The 17,669-nt window shown below is 50.2% G+C and overlaps 1 protein-coding gene across 1 annotated transcript; it reads right to left on the reverse strand.

Annotated features, from left to right (window-relative positions):
• Positions 1 to 2,276: 2,276 nt before the first annotated feature.
• Positions 2,277 to 16,195, reverse strand: PLIN4 (perilipin 4). The gene is made up of 11 exons (XM_074274445.1): positions 16,127 to 16,195; positions 15,507 to 15,615; positions 13,174 to 13,247; positions 11,933 to 12,389; positions 8,695 to 11,836; positions 8,369 to 8,619; positions 5,924 to 8,272; positions 5,306 to 5,833; positions 4,529 to 4,716; positions 3,469 to 3,579; positions 2,277 to 3,373 (listed from the first exon to the last, which is right to left on the reverse strand). Exons 1-11 carry the CDS (start codon positions 16,193 to 16,195, stop codon positions 3,053 to 3,055), a joined length of 7,599 nt encoding a protein of 2,532 aa, XP_074130546.1. The 3' UTR covers positions 2,277 to 3,052.
• Positions 16,196 to 17,669: the final 1,474 nt, after the last annotated feature.

The following is a 17,669-nucleotide window of genomic DNA, read 5'->3' on the forward strand; positions in this document are numbered from 1 at the left end:
GGTGCCTGAGACTATTGGGCTTGGATTCCCTGGCTCTGCTCACAGCTGGAAAAGTTCATCTTTACACAAAAGAAGAAAGAAAATAAAAATCTAAACTTTATGGCTCAAATGAGGCTGTAGTTTGAATCTTCTCCCACTGAACAGCCCCCTGGCCAGACCAGCCAAAGTCAGCCTTTGGGCAGATCTCGGGGACCAAAGCTGCATGGGACATGCAGAGCACGAACCATTGATCTTGGACTCAGCCTTGCTTTTCAGGTGGAGGTTGGCTGGACAGGTGGAACCTCAGGCCACTATGCTTTAGTGTTAAAGGGGGAGATTAGGCCTGGGGGGGCTGCCATTGTGAACCCTGAGGTTCTTGGAGCCAAATGCTGAGGGGACATTGGGCCCCTCGATGTAAAGACTGGAGCTGTTTCCTGTCCGCCAGGCTGGAGGTGGAGGTGCCTCTACCTGCAGAGATCTGGGGTCACGACACTTGGCAGGACGCCCGACCCGAGCCTGGGGCTCCTCTTCACAGCCCTGGACGCCAGCTTGGGTTTGTAACCTAGGCCCAGAAGGCTTGTGGCAGGTAGTTTCTTTCACTGTTCTTCTTCCTGCCCGTGGTAGGTGAGGGGGCCTGGGGCTCAGTGAATGAATTCCATACTGCTGTGGGAAGGTATTTTCTGGGACCCAGATCCATCATGAAGATTTAGCTGGAATGGACATTTGATTGCCACGGGATCTATGGGGGGTAGTGGGCTCTGTTAATGACAGGCCCTAACTTAGGGCTATTTTGCCCTGCTTGAAGTTGGGGAGTGGATATGTTGGGGCACAAAAAGAGAAACATTAAACCCTGCCACTAAGAAGGTGGGGATGTGAGGCTATCTACTGCCTTTTATTTGAAGGGCACAGATGAATTAATCCACCTGACCCAAGCAGCATCACTTGCTAGTTGGTAAAACTACATGCATGCAATGTGCAAGCTTTCCTTCCATTGCTGTGCCAATTGTCTCTTAGGCTCCATCCAACTCCAGATAAGTCTAGTAGAAACATGATTTTAGATGGCATTTTCTCCTGTCCGTCTCTCAAGAGCTCGGAGGATTTAACCAGATCCTTTTTATCTCCTCAGTAGCCCTGGAAGCAGGAGGACTGGAGTTACCTAAAATCCATCTTTCTGAAGGGGACACTGAGGTTGGGCTCGACAGAACTGATTTGTTAAAAGGTGTTTCTGTTTCTGTTAATGGGACAACTTAACAAGGCCCAGGGCAGCAGTATTCTGCTCTTGTGGCTGCCTCTGGCCTGAGCAATGATTGAGAGTTTAGCAGAGGAAATCGATGGAGCTGCCATCACAGCTAGTCCAATAGGGTCACCTGAGGGTATGGTGGAGGTGGGAAAGTACCAACTATTAGCACAAAGCTGGAGGCCTCTTTCCCCTAAGGGAAGATTAGACTTGTCTGTCACTTGGTTCTGTTTCCCTCTCTGCACAGTTGGCTCTGCTTTGGGAACCCCTGGTGCAGAAATGTCACTTACACCATGGTATTTGGAAGAGGAGGGTGCTTCCCAGGCAGGATTTCACCCCCACAGGGCTGCATACCAGGATTGGGTTGGGGTTATGAGCTTGAGATGCTGAGCAGTGAGCTGAATAGATAGGGTGAGGGAGAGGTTGGCTCTTTTCTAGCCTAGAACTTAAATCACAGCCCTTACCTAGTAGGCAAAGCCTGCTTAAGACTGAGGACGGAGGTTTGTCACAACTCCTAGGTCACAAACTCCAAGGATCAAGACTGAGAAATCTGACCAGAGAGCCTGGAGTAGAGAGGATGAGTGAAATCCATCCCCCCCCATGATGATTTTCTAGTCCCTCATGATTGGTAACATTAAATCCATGCTCCTGTGGTGGTCAAAACTCGGGGATTACTTGGAATGTTTTGAGGGATACCCACACTGGAGGTTTTTAAGCAGAGGTTGAATGGCTTCTAATGACAATTCTTTCTCAGGCATGAGTTCTGGGAGGCCACTGAGGGCCGTTCCAAATTCAAAATTCTGTGGCTCTCAGCCTATCTTTAGAATTGCAGTTTGGAGCCTGAGTTTTCTTGGGCCTATCCATGGGACATGGAGGGACCCACAAGAGAGAATGTACTGTAAAGAAAAGCATTGGATTTAGAATCAGGACCTGGCTTCTCATCTCAGCCCTGTTACTTATTGTCTGGTTTGGGGTGTACCTTCTACTGGAGGTTGTCATAAGGAGATAATATAGGTAAAGGGCTTTCAAAAGAATAATGCTATGCAAATGTACATTATAATTTTTTTTTTTAATCACCTAGAAGGTGATAAAACTTCCAAGCCTGGGAGGGTGGATTCATCTTTATGTAGAGAGCAGAGGCTAAGGGACCCTTTCTCCCTCACCTTATATCCAGCTATATTCTGGATCCCAAAGGCTTCTTAGGAGAACTCCGTCAGAGTTCCTAGATGTCAGAGACATTCCAACGTGGAATGGGTTGCCTCAGGATAGTGTTTTCCATCCTTGAAGGTTGTCTTTGGAGACTGAAGGACTCCTTGTCAGGGGGTAGTATAAAAGGGTAGAGGTTAAACTAGATGACGCCTCCTGAAATTCTGTTTCTGAGACCAGAATACTCTGATTTGTCCTTTTCAACTCAGCTCCTAGAGAAAAGGCTGCAAGAAGAAAGGCAAGGGCTGCAGGGGATTGCCCTAGTGCTTATAAGGAGCCAGTGAGATATGAGATATTTGTGAGAAGAAAGAGAAGGAGCATGGAGGCAAGCCTCTGTGCTGGGAGCTTAGCCCAGACTAAGTTTAGCTTGGGAGGGCGTTCTCTCCAGCAGCTGCTCCCTCTTGCCAGCATTGCCCCTATTGGAGCGCAGGCCTCAGCTTCGTCCTGCAGCAGGGACAGAGCCAGTCCCTGGGCAGCTTGCCAAAGAAGGAAGGCCTTGGAGGGGAGGAGGGGTGGGGAGGAGTTTGGAAGGAATGAGATTCAGGAAAGGTCAGACGTTCCTTAAAGCATATAGCATGGGTTTACTCCAAACTTCAGCACTTGGGGAAAAAAGGGGTTCCTCCTGGCATTCTATTCCTTAATCAGGGTAAAGGGGCCCATCAGCCAGGTGAGCGGGGGCTCCTGTGCCAGGCCTGCTATCAGCCCTTCTAGTCCCTGCCATGTGTGATTCAGGCTCTCACGACTCTGGGCAAGCTCAATGGCAGACAAGTCCCCAAAGGAGCGAGCAATGGCAAGGAGACCATGAAGTTCTCCCACACTGTGACGTGCCCGCCGAATCCCCTGCTGAAACTCAGTAGGGAGGCCCTGGAGGCTGGTGGCCAGGACCCCGTAGCTGGCATGGAGCTGTTGGACTAGGCTTCGAGCCCTGGGGAGAAGCCTGGACTCTGGTAGCTGTAGAAGGAGGAGAAAAGTGAGCAGGGGAGACAGTTTAATGTGCAAGTCCTCCCCTCCACCCACCCTGGGTGGGAGGGTAGCTTTCATCATACCTCTGTCTGTTCAGTCTCCTGGCACTGCCTCCAACCCAGCCTCTGCTGGTGGAATAGTCTTCCCTCTTCGCCGGCATGGCTCTCCTCTGTGTCCTGTTGGGCCTCCTCAATCTGGAGGAGGGTAAAACGAAGTGGGGTCCTTGCTGCAAGGACCAAGCTAAAGAGGAGCTCCCAAAACCCTTAGGGACATGGTTCCGATAGAATCATTTTATAGTTGAGGAAACTGAGCCAGAGAGAGGGAGTGAGCAAGCCAACACATTATTTAAACTTAGGTTTTCTGGGTCCAAATCGCCAATTTATTCTATTAGAGAAACTAAGTGGCTCTTCATCAAAACTCATCTTCTCTTTATGTAACGGCTCCCCTCTAGTGTCACCTTTATGGTATGGGGCTTCTAACTGAATTAGGGTAAACACTGACTTCCCACACCCTGAAGATACTTGATAGGAAGAACAAAACAAAACCCATCAACATAGTTATGCCATGAAAGTAGCAGTGATAATAATGCACACTCAGATTTTATAGAGACCAGATTTAGGAAAGTGTGAAATATTTGAACCTTGTATAACTTTGAACCTTCCCTTCCAAACCACTCTGTCTAAAATTCTGCTCAGATCAATGTGTGTGTGTGTGTGTGCGTACAAGTATTGTTCAAAGGGATAAGAAGTTATCCCCAGAATAACTTGGTTTAGATTATTGTTGTCATACCTAGCAGAAATCCCAGAACCAAGGAGATAAGAATTTAGGGGAAGGAAGAAGAAAAGTTTTGGAGGGGACTGAAACAAGTATGGCATTGAGGTTGGAGGGCTCTCAGAGAGGGGCAGCAGGTTAAGAGGAGCACAGAAAAGGTGATGGATAGCAAAGGCATTTTATTCTTCTGTGGTGGTGCCTGTGGTTGGAGGGAGGTGGGACATGATATAAATGCTTATATGTAAAACATTTTGAGATCTGGTGAGGGCAAAGGTCTACTAACCTTGGCTAAAATGGGTGAGTTTCCCAGTGATGTAAGTGGGGCTGACGGAAGAACAAAAGGGCATGGGAACTGGAGGAGGGTTTTCTTACCAGTTTGAGGGTTTCCTGCAACTGGGCCAAGGTCCCCCAGGCCTGCGCCTTGCTCTGCCACAGTTTGCTTAGGGTGTGCTCATAGGCCCGCTGGTGCAGGCTGGTGGACAGGTTTCCCAGTTGCACAAAGTAATTGTTCTGGTCTGTGGACAGCACTTTTGGCCCGAGATCAGAGGCAGCCAGCTGAGCTACAGAAGGGAAAATGGGGAGAGGAAGAACTCTAAAGAGGTCTTTGGGTCTTCCTCCAAGCTCCCTTTCCTTCTTTTCTCATGGTTATTTTGTTATTATTAAGCATCTACTATATGCTAGGCACTGGAGGAAAGTTCCTGTCCTCATGGACCTTACAGTATATCTGTAGGATAATATATAATAATTATTAATCAAAATAAGTTATGACAAAAAAGTTAATGGACTTTTTTATACTAAATTCATAGTCAGCTGAGAATTATGTTTTAAAGGGCACTTTTTCCTTGAATTGTTCCTGGATGTCTTTTCACTGAAATAGGGAATTTTCTACTATTAGCTAGAATGAAACTGAAGGAGTTGAGTGAAGGGAGAGGTCAGGTAAGTCGCAGAGCCAACTCTTCAAACAGGGGACTAAGGTTCTCTAGAAACCAATAGTCAAACACTGGGAGTTGATGGTCAGCTAGATTCAGTGCTGTGAGAGTGACCCAGCACTGGAGCAAGGGCAAGTAGAATGGAGGATAAATAATGAAACCTACTCCACCGCCCTACTTGTTCTATACCTCGTCTGCCTTCTTCAAGACATTTACTCACCTTGTTCGTCTTTGTCCATGGGGAGGAAAGCAGGCAGCTGCTTCTCTGACTTGTGCACTAAGGTTTCCATGTTGCCCATCATTCTCTGGGTGGCACCAGGCTCTTTATCTAGGCTGGGGTTGTCAGGTATGCTTGTTTCTACCTGAAGGTCCCCTTTAGCAAAATCCCTCATGCTGGAGACCAGGCCTGTGGTGCTTGGGGTGGCTACTGTGGTGGTGTCTAAACTTCCAGGGACAGCTTTTTTGGCCAGGTCCTCTGCTTTGGTCTCTTCTCTGGACATAGCATCTTTGTTGACAGGGGTGACTGATGGTGTGGTATCCAACCCAGTCTGAACGGTTCCTTTGCCCATGGGCACTGTACCAGTCAGACCACTGTAGATCCAGTTGTTGGTTCCACTCATGATGCATTTTGTAGTGTTTATACCTTCCTGGATAACACTTTCATTCACTACACCAGTGACTGTACTGCATACAGAACCCTTACTACCAGTTGCTATGTTTTGTGTAGCATCCAGGCTACTCTGAACAGCTCCTTTGGCCACATTCATGGCACCAGTGACCCCACTGCAGACAGTGTTTTTAGTAACAGTTGTTATGTTTTGTGTAGCATCCAAGCCACTCTGGACAGCTCCTTGGGCCATTTTTGCTGCACCCATCACACCACTGAGGACAGTGTCCGTGGTTCTACTTAAGGCTGATTTTGAGGTGTCCAGACCTCCTTGGACAACTCCTTTGGCCACATTCACTGCACCAGTGACCCCACTGCAGACAGTGTCTTTAGTGCCTGTTGCTATTTTCTGTGTGGTGTCCAAGCCAGTTTGCAGGGCTCCCTTGGCCACATTTGTGGCACCGGTGACACTAGATAACACAGTGTCCTTGGTTCCACCTAAGACTGATTTTGAGGTGTCCAGACCTCCTTGGACAACTCCTTTGGCCACATTCACTGCACCAGTGACCCCACTGCACACGGTGTCCTTAGTGCCTGTTGCTATTTTCTGTGTGGTGTCCAAGCCAGTTTGCAGGGCTCCCTTGGCCACATTTGTGGCACCGGTGACACTGGATAACACAGTGTCCTTGGTTCCACCTAAGACTGATTTTGAGGTGTCCAGACCTCCTTGGACAACTCCTTTGGCCACATTCATTGCCCCACCGACTCCAGTGCAGACAGTGTCCTTAGTGCCTGTTGCTATTTTCTGTGTGGTGTCCAAGCCAGTTTGCAGGGCTCCCTTGGCCACATTTGTGGCACCGGTGACACTGGATAACACAGTGTCTTTAGTTCCACCTAAGACTGATTTTGAGGTGTCCAGACCTCCTTGGACAACTCCTTTGGCCACATTCATGGCACCAGTGACCCCACTGCACACGGTGTTCTTAGTGCCTGTTGCTATTTTCTGTGTGGTGTCCAAGCCAGTTTGCAGGGCTCCCTTGGCCACATTTGTGGCACCGGTGACACTAGATAACACAGTGTCTTTAGTCCCACCTAACACTGATTTTGAGGTGTCCAGACCTCCTTGGACAACTCCTTTGGCCACATTCATTGCACCAGTGACCCCACTGCAGACAGTGTCTTTAGTGCCTGTTGCTATTTTCTGTGTGGTGTCCAAGCCAGTTTGCAGGGCTCCCTTGGCCACATTTGTGGCACTGGTGACACTAGATAACACAGTGTCCTTGGTTCCACCTAAGACTGATTTTGAGGTGTCCAGACCTCCTTGGACAACTCCTTTGGCCACATTCACTGCACCAGTGACCCCACTGCACACGGTGTCCTTAGTGCCTGTTGCTATTTTCTGTGTGGTGTCCAAGCCAGTTTGCAGGGCTCCCTTGGCCACATTTGTGGCACCGGTGACACTAGATAACACAGTGTCTTTAGTTCCACCTAAGACTGATTTTGAGGTGTCCAGACCTCCTTGGACAACTCCTTTGGCCACATTCACTGCACCAGTGACCCCACTGCACACGGTGTCCTTAGTGCCTGTTGCTATTTTCTGTGTGGTGTCCAAGCCAGTTTGCAGGGCTCCCTTGGCCACATTTGTGGCACCGGTGACACTGGATAACACAGTGTCTTTAGTCCCACCTAAGACTGATTTCGAGGTGTCCAGACCTCCTTGGACAACTCCTTTGGCCACATTCACTGCACCAGTGACCCCACTGCAGACAGTGTCTTTAGTGCCTGTTGCTATTTTCTGTGTGGTGTCCAAGCCAGTTTGCAGGGCTCCCTTGGCCACATTTGTGGCACCGGTGACACTGGATAACACAGTGTCCTTGGTTCCACCTAAGACTGATTTTGAGGTGTCCAGACCTCCTTGGACAACTCCTTTGGCCACATTCATTGCCCCACCGACTCCAGTGCAGACAGTGTCCTTAGTGCCTGTTGCTATTTTCTGTGTGGTGTCCAAGCCAGTTTGCAGGGCTCCCTTGGCCACATTTGTGGCACCGGTGACACTGGATAACACAGTGTCTTTAGTTCCACCTAAGACTGATTTTGAGGTGTCCAGACCTCCTTGGACAACTCCTTTGGCCACATTCATGGCACCAGTGACCCCACTGCACACGGTGTTCTTAGTGCCTGTTGCTATTTTCTGTGTGGTGTCCAAGCCAGTTTGCAGGGCTCCCTTGGCCACATTTGTGGCACCGGTGACACTAGATAACACAGTGTCCTTGGTTCCACCTAAGACTGATTTTGAGGTGTCCAGACCTCCTTGGACAACTCCTTTGGCCACATTCACTGCACCAGTGACCCCACTGCAGACAGTGTCTTTAGTGCCTGTTGCTATTTTCTGTGTGGTGTCCAAGCCAGTTTGCAGGGCTCCCTTGGCCACATTTGTGGCACCGGTGACACTAGATAACACAGTGTCTTTAGTTCCACCTAAGACTGATTTTGAGGTGTCCAGACCTCCTTGGACAACTCCTTTGGCCACATTCACTGCACCAGTGACCCCACTGCACACGGTGTCCTTAGTGCCTGTTGCTATTTTCTGTGTGGTGTCCAAGCCAGTTTGCAGGGCTCCCTTGGCCACATTTGTGGCACCGGTGACACTGGATAACACAGTGTCCTTGGTTCCACCTAAGACTGATTTTGAGGTGTCCAGACCTCCTTGGACAACTCCTTTGGCCACATTTACTGCACCAGTGACCCCACTGCAGACAGTGTCTTTAGTGCCTGTTGCTATTTTCTGTGTGGTGTCCAAGCCAGTTTGCAGGGCTCCCTTGGCCACATTTGTGGCACCGGTGACACTAGATAACACAGTGTCCTTGGTTCCACCTAAGACTGATTTTGAGGTGTCCAGACCTCCTTGGACAACTCCTTTGGCCACATTCATTGCCCCACCGACTCCAGTGCAGACAGTGTCCTTAGTGCCTGTTGCTATTTTCTGTGTGGTGTCCAAGCCAGTTTGCAGGGCTCCCTTGGCCACATTTGTGGCACTGGTGACACTAGATAACACTGTGTCTTTAGTCCCACCTAAGACTGATTTTGAGGTGTCCAGACCTCCTTGGACAACTCCTTTGGCCACATTCACTGCACCAGTGACCCCACTGCACATGGTGTCCTTAGTGCCTGTTGCTATTTTCTGTGTGGTGTCCAAGCCAGTTTGCAGGGCTCCCTTGGCCACATTTGTGGCACTGGTGACACTAGATAACACTGTGTCTTTAGTCCCACCTAAGACTGATTTTGAGGTGTCCAGACCTCCTTGGACAACTCCTTTGGCCACATTCACTGCACCAGTGACCCCACTGCACATGGTGTCCTTAGTGCCTGTTGCTATTTTCTGTGTGGTGTCCAAGCCAGTTTGCAGGGCTCCCTTGGCCACATTTGTGGCACCGGTGACACTAGATAACACAGTGTCCTTGGTTCCACCTAAGACTGATTTTGAGGTGTCCAGACCTCCTTGGACAACTCCTTTGGCCACATTCACTGCACCAGTGACCCCACTGCAGACAGTGTCTTTAGTGCCTGTTGCTATTTTCTGTGTGGTGTCCAAGCCAGTTTGCAGGGCTCCCTTGGCCACATTTGTGGCACTGGTGACACTAGATAACACAGTGTCCTTGGTTCCACCTAAGACTGATTTTGAGGTGTCCAGACCTCCTTGGACAACTCCTTTGGCCACATTCACTGCCCCAGTGACCCCACTGCACACGGTGTCTTTAGTGCCTGTTGCTATTTTCTGTGTGGTGTCCAAGCCAGTTTGCAGGGCTCCCTTGGCCACATTTGTGGCACCGGTGACACTGGATAACACAGTGTCTTTAGTCCCACCTAACACTGATTTTGAGGTGTCCAGACCTCCTTGGACAACTCCTTTGGCCACATTCACTGCACCAGTGACCCCACTGCAGACAGTGTCTTTAGTGCCTGTTGCTATTTTCTGTGTGGTGTCCAAGCCAGTTTGCAGGGCTCCCTTGGCCACATTTGTGGCACCGGTGACACTAGATAACACAGTGTCCTTGGTTCCACCTAAGACTGATTTTGAGGTGTCCAGACCTCCTTGGACAACTCCTTTGGCCACATTCATGGCACCAGTGACCCCACTGCACACGGTGTTCTTAGTGCCTGTTGCTATTTTCTGTGTGGTGTCCAAGCCAGTTTGCAGGGCTCCCTTGGCCACATTTGTGGCACCGGTGACACTGGATAACACAGTGTCTTTAGTTCCACCTAAGACTGATTTTGAGGTGTCCAGACCTCCTTGGACAACTCCTTTGGCCACATTCACTGCACCAGTGACCCCACTGCAGACAGTGTCTTTAGTGCCTGTTGCTATTTTCTGTGTGGTGTCCAAGCCAGTTTGCAGGGCTCCCTTGGCCACATTTGTGGCACCGGTGACACTGGATAACACAGTGTCCTTGGTTCCACCTAAGACTGATTTTGAGGTGTCCAGACCTCCTTGGACAACTCCTTTGGCCACATTCATTGCACCAGTGACCCCACTGCAGACAGTGTCTTTAGTGCCTGTTGCTATTTTCTGTGTGGTGTCCAAGCCAGTTTGCAGGGCTCCCTTGGCCACATTTGTGGCACCGGTGACACTAGATAACACTGTGTCTTTAGTCCCACCTAAGACTGATTTTGAGGTGTCCAGACCTCCTTGGACAACTCCTTTGGCCACATTCATTGCCCCACCGACTCCAGTGCAGACAGTGTCCTTAGTGCCTGTTGCTATTTTCTGTGTGGTGTCCAAGCCAGTTTGCAGGGCTCCCTTGGCCACATTTGTGGCACCGGTGACACTAGATAACACAGTGTCTTTAGTCCCACCTAACACTGATTTTGAGGTGTCCAGACCTCCTTGGACAACTCCTTTGGCCACATTTACTGCACCAGTGACCCCACTGCACACGGTGTCTTTAGTGCCTATTGCTATTTTCTGTGTGGTGTCCAAGCCAGTTTGCAGGGCTCCCTTGGCCACATTTGTGGCACCGGTGACACTAGATAACACAGTGTCTTTAGTCCCACCTAAGACTGATTTTGAGGTGTCCAGACCTCCTTGGACAACTCCTTTGGCCACATTCACTGCACCAGTGACCCCACTGCAGACAGTGTCTTTAGTGCCTGTTGCTATTTTCTGTGTGGTGTCCAAGCCAGTTTGCAGGGCTCCCTTGGCCACATTTGTGGCACCGGTGACACTGGATAACACAGTGTCTTTAGTCCCACCTAACACTGATTTTGAGGTGTCCAGACCTCCTTGGACAACTCCTTTGGCCACATTCACTGCACCAGTGACCCCACTGCACACGGTGTCTTTAGTGCCTGTTGCTATTTTCTGTGTGGTGTCCAAGCCAGTTTGCAGGGCTCCCTTGGCCACATTTGTGGCACCGGTGACACTAGATAACACAGTGTCTTTAGTCCCACCTAACACTGATTTTGAGGTGTCCAGACCTCCTTGGACAACTCCTTTGGCCACATTTACTGCACCAGTGACCCCACTGCACACGGTGTCTTTAGTGCCTATTGCTATTTTCTGTGTGGTGTCCAAGCCAGTTTGCAGGGCTCCCTTGGCCACATTTGTGGCACCGGTGACACTAGATAACACAGTGTCTTTAGTCCCACCTAAGACTGATTTTGAGGTGTCCAGACCTCCTTGGACAACTCCTTTGGCCACATTCACTGCACCAGTGACCCCACTGCAGACAGTGTCTTTAGTGCCTGTTGCTATTTTCTGTGTGGTGTCCAAGCCAGTTTGCAGGGCTCCCTTGGCCACATTTGTGGCACCGGTGACACTGGATAACACAGTGTCTTTAGTCCCACCTAACACTGATTTTGAGGTGTCCAGACCTCCTTGGACAACTCCTTTGGCCACATTCACTGCACCAGTGACCCCACTGCACACGGTGTCTTTAGTGCCTGTTGCTATTTTCTGTGTGGTGTCCAAGCCAGTTTGCAGGGCTCCCTTGGCCACATTTGTGGCACCGGTGACACTGGATAACACAGTGTCTTTAGTCCCACCTAACACTGATTTTGAGGTGTCCAGACCTCCTTGGACAACTCCTTTGGCCACATTCACTGCACCAGTGACCCCACTGCACACGGTGTCTTTAGTGCCTGTTGCTATTTTCTGTGTGGTGTCCAAGCCAGTTTGCAGGGCTCCCTTGGCCACATTTGTGGCACCGGTGACACTAGATAACACAGTGTCCTTGGTTCCACCTAAGACTGATTTTGAGGTGTCCAGACCTCCTTGGACAACTCCTTTGGCCACATTCATTGCCCCACCGACTCCAGTGCAGACAGTGTCCTTAGTGCCTGTTGCTATGTTTTGTGTCGCATCCAAGCCACTCTGGACAGCTCCTTTGGTTACATTCACTGCACTTGTTACTCCACTGCACACAAGGTCCTTAGTTCCAGACACAACTGTTTTTGTGGTATTCACACCTCCCTCGATGGCCCCCTTTGCAATAGCTTGGGTGGCCCCTTTTGCTGAGTCCAGAGCACTTGTGATTCCCTTGCAGACAGTGTTTTTGGTGCTGCTCACAACTGACTTGGTGGAGTCCAGTCCCCCCTGGACCATGCCTTTGGCCATATCCGCCATATTGGCCACTCCAGGAGTGCCTGTTTCCTCTTTCCTAGTCACCACTGAGCATACCTCTTTTGCCTCGGACATTTCCTGGTGAACAGAGAAATTGCAGGTCAGGGAAGGGCTTGGAAAGTCTCATTTCTGTTATTCCTTTACCCTCCATTTTTGGGGTTATTTTATGGCATAAACACCTCAGAATTGGAATGGACATCAGTGGTCATTGAATATAAATTATATATGGATAAAGAATCCCCTTTCCAACTCAACCTTTACTTTAAAACTTCCAGAGAAATTTTTTCCCTGATGTGACCTGTCTCCTCTTAGCCCCATCTCTTCACCTGCTTGTGGGATTTGCGAGGCTGCTTAATCATATAAAAGACCGTGTAACTTTCATATTTATTTTGACTTCTTCGAGAAAATGGCAAGGACATTCTTTCAATCACTTAGTCAACCTGAAAGTATTTAGCAATGATTAAAAGTTGGGCTCTGTGATTGGTTATGCTATAGGAAAGGTCAGAGAAAGAAAAGTTTATGTGAAGGAAAAGGTGACTAATCATTCAGGACCATATATACCTAGGATTCAACAAGGAGCTAAGTGGTAATATCTGTAGAACATTCAAGAAGGATGGGTCAGGGTTATGGGAACCTTGAATGCCAAATTCAGGTAATGAGCCCTAGGGAAGGAGGAGCCATTGAAAGCTGCTGAGTGGGAGTCACACGATGAAAACTCAATTCAAGGAAGATTAATCTGGTGGCAAATAGAGCAATCCTCACTACCATTCATGGTGTCCCCAGGGACTAGCTTATTCCCTGTGCCCACTGCCAAGGATCTTAGTGTTATGTCTTCCCTCATTTTTATCTTTCTCCCTTTTGCCCTTCTTACCTTTCCTGGTGGTTTCTCCTCCAGCCTGGCCAGGCTTCCAGAGGGGTGCTCGTCTACCGTGGAACCTGGGGAGACAAGGTACTTAGAGTCCAGAAGAAAGGTGTCTAGAGGTGCAGTTGAATTGGGAGACACGGGAATTAAGGCTGGTCAAAGCGGGACAGATAAAGCAACATGACACATCCTTTTGTGAATCCAGCAGGCAGTGCTTGAATGCTAAAGAACTCCCAAGATTACAGTGTAGACAGTTGGGTGCTTAGCCATCAGAGCCTTGAGTGATCATTCCAGTCCATGCCCTTTGTTTCCCCTGACCATACCTAATCTCCTAGTCTACAACTGGCTAAACAAGAGCTGGGTCTTCATGATCAGAGGGCTAGTGTGTCTGTGGGGCTATGCAGCATCCCACAGTTCCCACTTTACCTAAGTTGGGGTCCCCAACCTTCACCAAGGACTTTGACTTTGCTGGGATCTTTTTTGAAAGTCCATCCTTTCTCATTTATCCCTTTTACCTCCTCTCCAACTCCCTATAAATCCTAAAAGAATAGGAGACCACAAAAATGGGGATGGGGGCTGAGGGATTAGGTGGGAAGAGTTGGGGGGCAGTGACAATGAGGTAGGTCGGGAAAGTGAGGTTTAAGCGTGGAGGAGGTCTTTCATTTTGGACAACACGCTGTCCTTGAAGTAAGGACACAGACACTTAGCCCATCAGAGTGTTCCCTTCTCCTTATACTGTCCCTGGCTCTGGGCTCTGATGGGGCCCCTGGGAGGGGTTTACAGGAGGTGATGGTGTGGTGTCCCTCTCATGGCACAGCATCCTCCTCCCTTCAGTGACCCTTTGGGGGTTTCCTTCACTCTTAGAGGACCCGGTTTTTTCTGAACCTTTACTGCAGTTTAGTGATCATAGCTTTCTGGCTGGGGCAGAAGGGAAGCTCAAAGGTTCAGACTAGTAAGTGGCATCCCAGAGCTCCCCTCCAACCCCCCTTTGGTACTGAACCTCCAGGGGCAGGGAGCCAGAGGGCGGCTCCTCTCCCTGCTGCCGGCTCACCCTGTGCCCTGAATTGGCAGCTGTGGCTCCCCTAGCCGAGCTATGTGGGACAGGAGTCAGATAACTGAGGCTCAGGGGCCAGTCCTCAGAGGGTTGAGGGGGGAGGAAGAGAGAGTCATTGCGTGGGGGAGGGAGCGTCTCTGGCCTTGCACAGAATCTTCACGTTAACAAGAAATCATTTAGTCCAACCTGTGCCTGATCAGGAATCAGTAATTCCCCATCAGGAGTACAGTGGATGCGTAATTCCCTCTATCCTACTTGGAGAGTCACCAGCCTCTTTTTGGAGACCTCCACAGTAGTTAGCCCATTCCATTTGGACAGCACTGATTGTTGAGAAGCTTCCTCCAGCCCTTGGCATTAAGCACAGATCTACCTTCCTGAAGGGCCCCTCTTTGATCTTCCTCTTTGGCACATTTCATCCTTGACTTCCACTATTGACCCAATTACATCCCACTGCCCCCGTCCCAACATCCTCTCACTATCTTCTCTTACGAGAGGTACCACTCCCAGGAGCCCTACAGGAAGTGCAGGCGGACTTCAGGAAACCATGGGCTCAGTAATGAGTCCGCAGTCCAGATAGTGGAGGTTCCTGTTTCTCCTCCTTCCCTGAGAGATACAAGGAGGCTTTCTACCAGCCCCTTCTGCTCAGTCTTTCTCTTTCACCATCTCGCCACTGTACAGAATAAGGGTTGACCCTTGGGCTTGGTATGGCAAGGGAGAAAACTGGCAGGAAACCAGCTTCCAGCGGCAGCCTCAGGGTTCACCGGAGATTCTAGTTTGCTCTACTATTGTGCACCGGAAAAGCAGCCTCTTTAAAGCTTTTGGTTTTCCCATTAGTAAAATGCGCCCGTGGATTAAATATCTCCCAAGATGCCCGACAGCTATAATTCCTGTGATTCTGCGAATCTCCTATCTAGAAATGGAAATTGGGAGAAGCACTCCTAAGACAAGCCTGATGGGTAAAGTATCAAGTCCCCGGGTGGGGGGGCGAACAGAATGATGGGCTTAGGGTCGGGAAGATGAGTTCATATTCTGCCCCAGGCCCTTATTTGCTGTGTGACAAATTACTTGACTTTTTTGTCTGTTTCCTTATCTGTAAAGTGGAAATAGTAATAGCATCTACCTCCTAGGGTTTTTTGATTTAATAATATATGTACAGTTATTATTAATGTTATTAATACTATATCATTGTAACATATAATTAATATTAATAGTATTCTTGTTACAGTTGTTACGGCGGAGGGCTACCAGGCCCTCCCGTGCCCTTCCAATGCACACTCACTCTGCGGGGCATTAGGTCCTGACTTGCTGTTCCCACGAGCCTCTTTTGATGAAAACAGGTTTCGGGCTGAGCCAAAGAGGGGCAGGCTTCCTAGAAAGCTGCCCAGAGTCTGCGAAGAGATTGGAGCAGGGTTGAGGCAGGGAAAAGTGCTTGGGACCATCCTTGGCCCCTCCCTCTTTTTATGGTCACTGGGTGACTGACTACCAAGCTTGTGTAGAAGAGAGAACTCAGAATCTTGTTTGGCTCCACCACTGACTTATTTTCTGGGTCTCAGTTCCTTTGTCTGTCAAATGGGGATAACCCAGCCCTGGAGATCTCCCAAACTCTCAGGGCTGGAGTTAGGATTGGATGAAAAGAACAGGTAGAAACCCCCCCTCGGGAAACACAAACCGTGCTTTGAAGAGATGTAAAGAATTGAGACCCTCGGCCAGCTTCTCTCTCTTTTCTCCTAGCATCTCACCCCTATGCCCTGTGGTCCCAAAGTAGGCTCTTGCTTCTTCTCTTCACCTCCCCTGTCCCCGTTTATCCCCCAGTTTCCCTTGCGCTGGTACAGATTGTTCTGCAGGAGGAATGCAGGGAGGTGGAGGAACAGCCACTGAGCCCTTTCTCCCCCAGCCTACCTGGGACTTGGGCTTGGACTCTTGGCCCCGGTTTGGGGCTGCCGCTGCTCCTTCCGCTCCCGTCGACATGGTAATATAGGAAAAGCTGAGGGGGAGGAGAAAGCATGAGCAGGACCAAGGCAGTGAGAGGCTCCCGCCATCCCACATCTCCTTTTGCCGTGTTTCTTCCCCATCTTACAGAGAATGGCTATGCTGTCATGGAAAGGGCGTCAGACGGGCTGTCACTAGTTGTGTCCTGGGACAACTTACCAACCTGAACCTAGAATGAGGGCTTGAATTCGTTGATCTCAAAGATTCTAGTATTAACCTGTGAGCCCTCAGAGTGTATTACCTCTTCCTTCTCAGAGCTTGCTGCCCATCTCTCAGACCTGCCCCCCAGTTTGCTGCCCCATCTCTCAGACCTGCCCCCCAGTTTGCTGCCCCATCTCTCAGACCTGCCCCCCCGTTTGCTGCCCATCTCTCAGACCTGCCCCCCAGTTTGCTGCCCATCTCTCAGACCTGCCCCCCAGTTTGCTGCCCATCTCTCAGACCTGCCCCCCAGTTTGCTGCCCATCTCTCAGACCTGCCCCCCAGTTTGCTGCCCATCTCTCAGACCTGCCCCCCAGTTTGCTGCCCATCTCTCAGACCTGTCCCCCCAGTTTGCTGCCCATCTCTCAGACCTGCCACTCCCAGTTTGCTGCCCATCTCTCAGACCTGCCCCCCCAGGTTGCTGCCCATCTCTCAGACCTGCCCCCCAGTTTGCTGCCCATCTCTCAGACCTGCCCCCCCAATTTGCTGCCCATCTCTCAGACCTGCCCCCCCAGGTTGCTGCCCATCTCTCAGACCTGCCCCCCCGTTTGCTGCCCCATCTCTCAGACCTGCCACTCCCCGTTTGCTGCCCATCTCTCAGACCTGCCCCCCCCCGTTTGCTGCCCATCTCTCAGACCTGCCCCCCCGTTTGCTGCCCATCTCTCAGACCTTCCCCCCCAGTTTGCTGCCCATCTCTCAGACCTGCCCCCCCGTTTGCTGCCCATCTCTCAGACCTTCCCCCCCCAGTTTGCTGCCCATCTCTCAGACCTGCCCCCCCGTTTGCTGCCCATCTCTCAGACCTGCCCCCCAGTTTGCTGCCCATCTCTCAGACTTGCCTTTCTTGGCTTGCTGCCCTTCAGGTCTGCCCTCCCACAGTTAACTTCCTCAAACTTATTCCCCATGTTTGCTCATCTCCCTCAGATGCCCCCCAACTTTCTGCCCTATCTCTCCAAGACTTCTTCCTTTAACACTCCACCATATCTTGACACTCTTTTCCCCCTCACCCCGCAGCTTTCCTTATCTTCCTCTGCCACGTCTGGGAGACAATTCCAAGAGCCGGACGGTCAGGCTCCATGGCTGTTGGGCTCTACTTCTGTGGAAAAGGCCAATAGGGCAGGCTCCCACAGTCCTAGTCTTTCCCTTCCAGATATCTACGCTACCTGTAGGGAATCTGGAAGCTTAGCTGAAGCTCAGAGGCCACGTTCACTGACCTGGACTGAGTGGGGAAGTCGCTGGGCCTTTGCCCCCAGAAGAG

This window comes from Sminthopsis crassicaudata, chromosome 1 (assembly GCF_048593235.1).
Source record: "Sminthopsis crassicaudata isolate SCR6 chromosome 1, ASM4859323v1, whole genome shotgun sequence".
In the NCBI taxonomy this organism is placed as follows: Eukaryota; Metazoa; Chordata; class Mammalia; order Dasyuromorphia; family Dasyuridae; genus Sminthopsis; species Sminthopsis crassicaudata.

What these genes read in the sequence shown, in the direction of transcription:
- PLIN4 (XM_074274445.1), bottom strand. Translation starts at nt 16,195, where the DNA reads ATGTCGACGGGAGCGGAAGGAGCAGCGGCAGCCCCAAACCGGGGCCAA. An exon ending in AGTCCAAGCCCAAGTCCCAG is followed by an intron (nt 15,616 to 16,126) that starts GTAGGCTGGGGG and finishes ATCTCTTCGCAG; the next exon opens with ACTCTGGGCAGCTTTCTAGG. An exon ending in GGCCCAAGGAGCTGTCCAGA is followed by an intron (nt 5,834 to 5,923) that starts GTGGCTTGGATG and finishes TGGCCAAAGGAG; the next exon opens with CTGTTCAGAGTAGCCTGGAT.